Here is a 10,300-nt window from a genome sequence, read left to right on the forward strand (position 1 = left end):
GCGACTTGATGTGTGCCTTGTAGACATCGTATATGTAGTCCAGTAAACAACATGACCAAACGTGTAGGCTACAAGTAAGTGACGCAAGATTTGAAAAGAGCCCTGCTGCATTTTTAGTACACAGCCCCATCAGGAGCTGCATGGCATGAATTGTAGATTCATCGTTAACATTTTTACACGAGGCGGTCACAGATAATGCTACTGCTGCTGCTATAGTTTAGAAAACAGTTAGCCAGGAAAACCATGTTCCCAGATCAACATCTCACATTGCAATCCTGATCCCTGACAGCCCTCGGACATCATCACTGCACTGAAGTCGAAGAGACTAGCGTTGCTATTGAAACTAAATAAAATCATTAAAGGCTCGCCAGTAGGCTAAAGTTCTATTCACCGACATGGTAAGGACTCATAAACAAAGTGTAGGTCAGTGCGGACGCTGTATCAATTCTAACACGGCAAAATATTGATTTGAATGGGCTGTAAAAAGTGAAACACCACTTTTAAAAAATCCTAGCTCGTCAGAATATGCTAACATCTAAGGTAGCAAGCTAACATCAAGCTAACCCAGTTGTTAGCTTGTAGTTGCTCATGAAGTGTAGTGATGTGTGTATGCTTGTTAGCATAGCATACATTATTTCTTTATGCGTTACGTTAACACTCGCTGGACTTTACATTTGATTTCTTTCATTTTTCATTATTCTTTATATTTGAAATTTTTATTTTATAGATTGGTAATTTTATTTTATTTAAGTACTTGTTATTTTAGCCTTGTTTCTTCTTTCACACCAATACACTGAGACAAATTCATCGTGTATAGGTAAATGTGCTTGGCAATAAAAAAAAACGATTCTGATTGTGAGCAAGCTCGCCTCCCTTCATGGACACAAACCGGTTTACTCTAGTATTTGCGCTCACAGCAGCCTAAACCTTTTTTTACACCAAGGTTAACTTTTATACATTCACAACACAAGGAATGTGTAACATAGACAAAACACACATTCTGTACGTGTAAACAGAATTTGTGAATGGCCTTCCTATTCATTCGCTGGCCTTGAGTAGGGAAGCTGCATTTTTTTTTTCCATTTACACACAGAGGACTCGATATCACCACAAACATCTGTCTTGCTTCCTTTACGTTAAAAGTCCTCACGCTGTTCGGCGGGGGACAACAGCTTTGTACAGGCTGTGAATGTTTTTTTTTTGTTTTTTTTTCTCAATGTGTGCTTTTTCTCCATCTCCAGCTGTCACAGCTCCGAGGGAGAGACAAGACGTTCACCTTGCTCCATGCCCTTGTGGAGCAGATTATGTTGCATGAACCGCGCCTGGCCACGTTTACACAGGAGTTGGCAGAATTCGAAACTGTCCCGGGAGGTATTCGCTAATCAAGATTTGATCAAAAGCTGAAAGGAAGCTGTGTTGTACTTTTCCAATTGAGGTCTGTTAAGTGAAATGTGTATTTTCTGTGTGTGTGTGTGTGTCTTTTGGATAGCCTCCATTAAAGGCCTGACCGCAGAAGTAGATGGTGAGTAGATCAGGTTTTACTACAGCACCCAAAGACTGCTCTCAAATCTGCTGACATCACCGTTATACCAACCCGACTTTTTTTGTGCCAACGTAAGCTTTTTTTTGTGAGGCTGTGTGATAGTAACATTTACTAGCTCTGTCTGTAATTGAAGTCTTACTGTACTTTGTTGAAAAACTGTTGTCTGTGGGGAGTAAATGGCCTCAGTCCAATATATTGTCCGTATGATGACTTATAGTTACAACAAGCACAAATACAGCACTCCACATGACCACACAGGAGACGGCGTCTGATTTAAAGCAGCTATTTACCTCACTGGTCAGATATGACAAATTGTGACCAAAGTGTGTGTGTGTGTGTGTGTGTGTGTGTGTGTGTGTGTGTGTGTGTGTGTGTGTGTGTGTGTGTGTGTGTGTGTGTGTGTGTGTGTGTGTGTGTGTGTGTGTGTGTGTGTGTGTGTGTGTGTGTGTGTGTGTGTGTGTGTGTGTGTGTGTGTGTGTGTGTGTGTGTGTGTGTGTGTGTGTGTGTGTGTGTGTGTGTGTGTGTGTGTGTGTGTGTGTGTGTGTGTTGTTTCAGTCCTGAAGAATGAACTGCAGAAAGTCGTGCAGTACAAAAAGATTGCCAGCAAGAGAAAAGCTGGACTTCTTCACCCAAACTTCTCCAAAGACCTGAAGGTGGAGCACTTCATCTTGTTTTTTTTATCATTTATTCCCTCAGTCATTTAAAGGTACAATGTGTCTTCCTGTAAACAAACACAATATCGATCACGTTTTTCCCACGCACATGAACTGTTTACTACCAACTGCTTTCTCAGCTCCTGGTCTCCTTCTTCACGAGTCGACACTGGAGACGTAATCAAATAGCCTACTAATACGTTATTTTATCATGCGCTTCTAATCTCCTCTAAATAGATTCTAGTAGCATCCACTCACACAAAAAAACAGACTTTTAACCAATTTGGCATTATTAACCCTCGGCGCTGTGATCTGATTGGACAGCTCATCACAACACTGTCGGGCCGAGTGTTCTCTTACTTTAGCACTAGTCGACTAGTCTGAATTTAAACGTCACTTCAAGGAGCTGCTGGGATCGTACTAGACCTAAATGGAAAAATTGGTTAACCGTGTGAAATGTTCACAAGTCCTTTTTCTTTTTTTTTTTGCACAGAACTATTTGATTTAATGTATGAAAAGTTGTTGGTTTGTGTTATTTTAATGCATTACTTATATCTAAATAACACTGGAAACTTCCCTTGACTTACTCCTTTGCTCTTATGACAAGTATTTATGACAAAAAGTAATAATTAATTGCACAAATAGGTAACATAGTTTTATATACTAAGCGTCTTGCCTTAAGGAAGATTTGTACTAAACAGACTGAGAAAACTGAGCTTCAGTTGTTCCTGAACAAACATGACTTTCTGTACTTCCATAAGAAAAGAATCACAGGATGTCTTTGGCTTGCATCTTTGTCAAGGTGAAAATGCACAGTTGATCACATGTGCCCTTTCAAAGCATGTTTATTTTTACGATGTATAAAATGGGTGTTATACAGAGTTTAACTCCGAAGAAATGTCAACCAAGTTTGAGATTTGATTTCCTCAAAGAGTGGGAAATTTTTTATTTTTTTTTAAATCACCAGGAGTTTCCATTTCTGTTCTCTATTCCCCAGATGGCGATTGAGAAATACAACACGGATCTCTCGGCACTGACGAAGACGTGTGAGGAGATGAAGAAACTCTACTCTGTCATACTGGTAATCCTTGAGTTATTATTTCAATATCTCTTTTGTACAGCCTCGGAGATGGATTGCCCTCTGTTTCCGTACTCTCTGGATGGCCCTCTTCAATTATTTGTCATGTTATCTCCCTTTCTACTCTGGGAAAGTACATATATTTCAGGGTAAGAAGTCCCCAAGGTTACTTCTTTTTTTTTTCACTTTAGGTGTCCTTCAGGACTTACACAAGGACATAATGCTGCACCGATCTGTGGCCTCCACATCCTTTAACAGCAAACGCGACTCATAGCATAGAGAATGCAGCTCTTACTCTTTTTAGAAACCCTTTTTCAGGGTGAGCAGTTTCCACCAGAAAGTGTGAGAGACAAGTTTACCCTGACTGTTAATGAGTGACATCAAAACCTTTGAATATTAGAAGCTGTTGAAGCCCCCCCTGGTGATTTTCTGATGTACTATTAAGAAAATATCAACACATGAAAGACGGATATATACCACACAGATATGTGGTTAAATCTTTCTCCAGGAAAAAAAAAACAAACTTCAAATTGTTGTTCATGTTTCAGTTTTTTTATTCTTCACCAGGGCCTGTAATTAAGTTCTTGACTCTCGGGCTGAAAAAAATCCGCCAACCAAGCATGTTTCCTACCGTCCAGAGAAAAATGTAAACCAGTCAAATTTGATGCATACTTTTATTGATCAATTCATCAATCCCAAATACAGCTCATAAAGTCTAAAAAAAATGCAATTAAACAAACCACTGAACAAGATGTATAATACATACCATTTAGTTAGCCCAATGCTAACACCAGCTAGCAGCAGGGATGCTGATGTCCTGTGTAGTACAGTGAACAGTGGTGGGTGGTGCGTCTGCAACGTGCATGTGCACCCATGTCAACCTGCCTTCACGAAGACAGCAGAAGAGTAAGAGACAGAAGCTGCAGCTACATCACAACAGAATCAAACTCAGCACAGTTTTTTATCATTACATGACTGTTTTCAGTGCAGACATTTAACCGACATGAGGCTGATAGTCCTCGAAGATTTACTTACCGAACGGGGAAATCTGTGTCTCTGTTCGTATTTGTGCTTGGTGGGTGTCAATTTGGGACCCTGTTTGTGTTTGCATACCACTGAAACATTAGATAAGATTGATCCCTTTCTAAATTCAATGGATGGATGGATGGATGGATAGATAGATGGATAGATGGATCCCAAGGGAAATTATGAACTAAAAGCTCAATAATGCCTCTGGCGCAGCAATGGTGTAAAGTTGAACTCTCTCCACCGATATTAGATCATAAAAGGCTGCACAGAAACTCTCACAGCTGTGGAAAAGACGAGTGTAATCTCTAAACAGCTCGGTGTGAACAGCCAACCATCTGCTTTGAAACTTTTCCTATTCCAAAATAAAGACGTGATCTTAATTATGCCCAATCTGACCCGAGATGAAGCCTTAAGGAGAATATCTCCAAATCAGATTAAACCAACGTCTGGTCCTTTTTTAAATGCTTATGTACATGCAACTTTATGTTAGTGAATGGGGAGTTGTGGATTTGGGTTTCTTGTGGCTTTCGGTACTTTTAAAGTTGACTGGACTCTCTTTAAACAAATTTTAATAAAACATTTAATGAGATTGTCTGAGGACTGTGGTTTCCTCATCGTAAAGACGATGCCTCGGTCACACACACACACACACACACACACACACGGGTAGATTCAGTGGAGGTCCCTGGGTTTTCTTAGATCCCAGTGTCTATAAAGGAGGACATTTCCTTTGCCCACTAACCTGGTTAGATTAGGTTTATAGCGCTCAAACCTACTTCTGACATTTTAGCAGGCACTTTGTCTTTTTTTTATAGAGTCCCCACCAAAAACAATCAATACAAAAGTAGAGCCTATTTTCCTCACCTTTCCCTTATCTCTGAGGACGATCCATCATCATAGAGAGTCCACTTACCCTTCCTGCTGTGTTTGAGTGCTGAGATATTATAGAGTGTGCTGTGAGCTTTAGGCCTGGTAGGGAATTGTGTTATATTACAGCCACAATTAGATTCCTGTGCACTGCAGCGGGCTGGCTTAGATGGTCTGTCCTACAAAGTAAGATCAAATATGTGATTTCTAAATGAAACTTTTAACCATCTTCCAGATGTGTTCACAGTTAAATATTGTCTCTGGCATGTTGTATCGTCTTTCTCATCTTTGCTGTGCAACAGTTTGCTTTAACAATGACAATAAACTTGTCTGATATTGACACCTGTCCCAAATAAAGGCAGGCGTAGTCTGGCAGTATTAAGGTGAGGAAGCCCCCCCCCCCTCATCCCCCTTGGACTGGATGCCGTGTTCACATGTAAATGAATTTTGTCCAGGAATCATGAATATTCCCAGCGTTAATGGTGCAGATAATCTGGTTTTTCATACCGTGTAAATAGAAGCCCCGGCTATTCATTGAGTTTTACTGTAGACATATTTACAGTATTTTTTTAAAAAAAAATTTATGTTTGAAGCGAAAGCTCATTGAAGCAGCTGATTAAATAACTCCACCTTTAGAAATTGTCTTTTTAATGATGTATAAATGTGCATTATACAAAAAAATGAGAAATCAATAATCCTTTAATTTCAATAACTCCTGGATAGATGTTTTAAATATTGTGAAAAATATTCAGCATGAAACAACATTAAATACAAACTCATGAATCCTCACATTAAGTTTATGCTTCGTCAACATCATTAAAAATAAAACAGACTTATAAGGAGCTTCTCCTCTCTTTCACCAAATCATAAAAAAGTCAAGTGAAATTTTACATGATAAATCTTAAGATTTAAATATTATCCCCTCCTCTGTTCAATAAATCACTTTAAGTAATATTGAAAACAGTCTGCTGGTGAAGTGGCCTTTCAAAGTTTTACAATTTGACCTTTAGCTGCAGTGTCCCCTTCAGGCCACCAGTTGTTTTTAATCAGCAGGGAGCGGTGACAAAATGCCCTGTCATCCTTGCAAGTTTCAATCAAAGCCCCACTCTGCAATTTTCACACCGTTATATAATAATTTGAAAACGTTTCGGTCCAATCGAGACCATCTCAAAATATCGAATGTCAAGTTTAGACACAATCGGATCATGGCATTTAAGCATCCACACAGTCCAACTCTCAGTCCCGAGTGCCACCTGCGACCCCCTCCCCTCCTCCGCTTGATTTCACCATGTGGGTGCCTGCGCTCTAATATTGTGTCCGTGAAAGCTCCTGAATATACAATAAAGCCCTTCAGGAGCGTTGGAGAAAATGATTGAGAGTGACTCGGCTGTGTTTCTGTGCAGGCGAAAGCAGCAGGTTTGGGAAAAGGCTTCATATTGAGTCACATCTTCTCACCGGAGAGGAGAATTCATAATGATGCCCCTGAATAGCCAACATGCAAATTTATTAATCATAGAAGAAGAAGCTCATGAAAATTTTGGAGGTCTGATTTTGGGAAAAAAAATAAATAATTTTTTTTTTCTGGAGGCATGATTTTCTCAGAGCTCAGAATAGAAGCAGATGTTTTATGTAATACGCTTTTCTTCGCTGGAAGTCTGATATATTGAATAGTCGTAGTCATAAAAGCTGGCTGCTGTGATATAATCACAATCTCTTCATACAGACACCAATCCATTCCAGCTCGGCGGCAGCAGATAAGGAGCTTTTAATCTTGCTTTTAAAGTAAAAAGCTCAAACCTGCAGATTAAAGATCATTCAATGTGCTTATGATAGGTGTGAGTAACGGCTCACTCTAAAGATTCAGAGCTGTCTTTGAGTGGCGCAGCACTGACTCATACAAATTACATTTGTCTACCACATATTTGCCACACAAAAACATTTGGATGCAATTTAATGCCGACAGAATCTGTTTGCCGATAAAATAAGGGAAAGAAAAAAGACGTACATCGCAAGCCTGAGGGAATTTAAATATTAGTCGGTATAATGTTTACAAGCCACCTTTTTGATTTGCTTGTCACTGAAATAGACAACCTTCCAATGCACTGCCACAGCCTCCCTGTCGCTCCCTGCTCGTTCTCTGCCCTTTGGATGCACAAGCCCACACTCAAAGCATGAGCTGAGGTCTGCTTCTGGACCAATGGCGCTCGTGCATGTAATTGATGGGCGTGGCTTCAGAGGGGTAAGGTGCAGACGGAGCATTGAGGCGACGCTACTTTCAAAATCACGCTAGTTTTTCGAAAATTACCAACCCTGCCTTAGTGAGCCATCGTGGTTTTTTTTTTTAGCTGGTTTTGAATCTGAATAAACTGACGCCTCTTTATGACCTAAAAAAATACACAAAACCCCCAACTGTGTTTATGAATACTAAATATGAAGTGAGAGTGTTAGTTTTTGCACCTTTAACTCTTTGTGATATGATCATTTTAACTGAAACTTTCTAAGATAAACCTTCTTACTGACGTTGGCGGATTAGTAACATTTATTATGCATTTCTGATGCCAGCAGGGACACGAGGGAGCTCTGACTTGAGTTTTTTTTACTCTGTAGCTTAGCATTATCCACTACGGTACGATACACAATGCAATCTTATTCTCCTTCTTATCCTCACTCGTTAAACAGGGAACACATTGACTCATAGAACAGGGAAGCCTTTTATTCCTCCTAAAGCCGCCTGGAGGAGTTGCAGAATTGTTGACTTTGTTGGCCACTGCATGTGTTTTGTTAAAAAATAAAAAATAAATTGCATGCAAATATTTAACATGCAAAGAAAGCAACGAGGCTGATCAGCTAACAGGCAGAGCAGGGGAGGATTAAGTCACTCAGGTGGAGAATCAAAAATAAAAACTCTCCTGCCACTGTTGATAACTCATGTTGTGCTCCTGACAGATTGTGAAAAATATCAGGTAAAAAGTATGCAAATAGACTAATTTGCACATATTCTGAGTGTTTCATAATATTTTAGAGACAGGTGTTTAAATCTCATGCTATTCATGCTATTATGGAGTGAAAAAACCAACTGGTGTCAGACAGGTGTCTTAACCTGTGTGACGCTTAGACGACCTGCTAATGCTCTCTGTCAGCACTAGAACTTCTCAAAGTGCTCAAAGTTTATCTGCCAACTGTCACAGAAGTGTCACATTTATAATGCTTCTTTTCATTAACAGGTTTATGTAATTCACTTTGAAATGATAACGTAATAATGTGTTATCACTATTTGAATGAAGTAATTTACTTTTTAAAGGTCACATATTGTGCAAAATACACTTCACCATGTTTTTCAGACACTTACGAATGTCCCTATAGCCTGTCAAGCATGAGAAAAAAGTCTGTCGTCTGCCTGCTTCACTTTTCAGAAAATGTGTGCATCCCTTCATGACATCACAAAGGGCAGTAGCCCCTCCCCCATGTGGGTGACACTCCCACAGTTAGGTGTTCTGAGTCTGCCTTCTCACCGTAAACAATTGGCAGAGGTGTCGCTTGTCAACAGGCGACTGCTTGTGTCACCTGGCCAGTAAGGGAACAGAGTCCAGAATCACCATTGACGATTGGGTATGGTGCAAGAAAGCCAGAGACACCCAAGCCCTTTTCAGAGGGGCGGGGTCAAACACAGCTTATTTGCATTTAAAGCTACAGACCCTGTTGTGAGCAGCGCTGAATTAGAGGGGTCTATAGGCGTTTACAGACGGGAGTTTTGTTCAAGTGTGAAAGCACTACATTTATCATAGGACAGAATAAGGCTACAGTATGTAGCACCATTGACTAAGACACTGCTGCTCAGGGGCTCTGCACAGTTTCTTAGTTAATTCATGTCCATAGAATCCTGTTAATGCTTAGATAGATAGATGGATGGATAGATACTTTATTGATCCCGAGGGAAATTCAAGCATGCTTGTCTGTATCTGGGCCTTTGTGTTTGAAGCATGACTTCTTAAAGGCCTTTTAAGAATCTGTTCAACAAAGTAAGTGGTAAAGAAATAAAAAGATTAATTGTGGTATAGTTTGAGTCTGGGCTTTAACCGGCACAGTCAACGGCATGTAATGAACCAATTAGTCCACTTAGCCACTCTGACCCTTTCTGACAAAGTTTGTTCTTGAGAACATTTTCCTACACAAGACCTTTAACCTCCTCTGCGTCAGTCTGAATTCAGCAGTGAACATCCACATGAGTGAATAAGTGCACTCAAGGAATGGGTTGCATGCAGAGGAAGTGTATGAGGTAATTATATGAAATGTAATGTGTTACGATAAATATGCAAGACCCAGGTCCTGGTTCTATTATGAAAGTTGTTAATAGGAAAATATATAGAGTATATATAACCTCAAAGGTCTCAGAAAGAGGAATTACTGTCGGACTAAAGTTTCATATTTCAAAGACACTAATGCTGTTTTTTTTGTGTCTTTGTCAAGGTTAAATTTGGAGAACCGGCGGATCAGGACTCTCAGGAGCTCTTTGGGTTGATCTGTCAGTTTGTCCACGACTTCAAGAGGGCCCATGCTGAAATTATATGAGTTATGGAGGACATCCTAGTAACCGCGGAGACTGCAGGGGTGCTTATTTAACAAAACCGAGGGGATGATGCTGGCTTAGTCACAGCTCAGAGAGATAGAGATCAAAGAGAAAGATATTGCATGCAACTTTAAGTGCAGTATTTGATTTTAAAGATACAAGTTTTGTGTGGATTCCACTGTTTGTATTCTCCTCCTGTGTTGTACAGATATTTTATTCTATATTGGATGCCTGTTTTTGATTCATTGTATAGACTGTATGTATGATGTGAATGCACCCGGACAACAGGATGACTGTGTCAGAGTAAATCAGTTTTGTGAACATAAATCTGGTCGGTGTGGCATCATTTCTTGTCAGTTTGGTCATGTTTAGGGTTAACATCATGCTTCCTGACATTTGCTCTGGAGATGAATCCGTAACGAAGGCCCTCTGTTGTATAAAGCTCTCGTATGCGAGAGTGCTGATAATACCCACCGCTCTGCGCTGGCGGAGGAACAAAACAGACAGCACTTCAGAGGCCTGGCTGAGTCTGCTGTACTTTGGGTGTGTGATTATTTTGAACA

The 10,300-nt window shown here is 40.1% G+C and overlaps 1 protein-coding gene across 3 annotated transcripts in view; it reads left to right on the top strand.

Moving 5' to 3' along the window:
• LOC306833906 (uncharacterized protein) overlaps positions 1–9,851 on the top strand; it is a 42,217-nt gene extending 32,366 nt beyond the window's left edge. For all 3 annotated transcript variants that reach the window (XM_079359529.1, XM_079359531.1, XM_079359530.1), the window contains 5 exons: positions 1,242–1,371; positions 1,490–1,522; positions 2,099–2,196; positions 3,194–3,277; positions 9,638–9,851. In XM_079359529.1, coding sequence (XP_079215655.1) covers positions 1,242–1,371; positions 1,490–1,522; positions 2,099–2,196; positions 3,194–3,277; positions 9,638–9,739 — 447 coding nt within the window. In that variant the 3' untranslated portion in view covers positions 9,740–9,851. The remainder of the gene's footprint in view (positions 1–1,241; positions 1,372–1,489; positions 1,523–2,098; positions 2,197–3,193; positions 3,278–9,637) is intronic.
• Positions 9,852–10,300: the final 449 nt, after the last annotated feature.

Source organism: Symphodus melops (genome assembly GCF_947650265.1).
Source record: "Symphodus melops genome assembly, chromosome: 13".
Taxonomy (NCBI): Eukaryota; Metazoa; Chordata; class Actinopteri; order Labriformes; family Labridae; genus Symphodus; species Symphodus melops.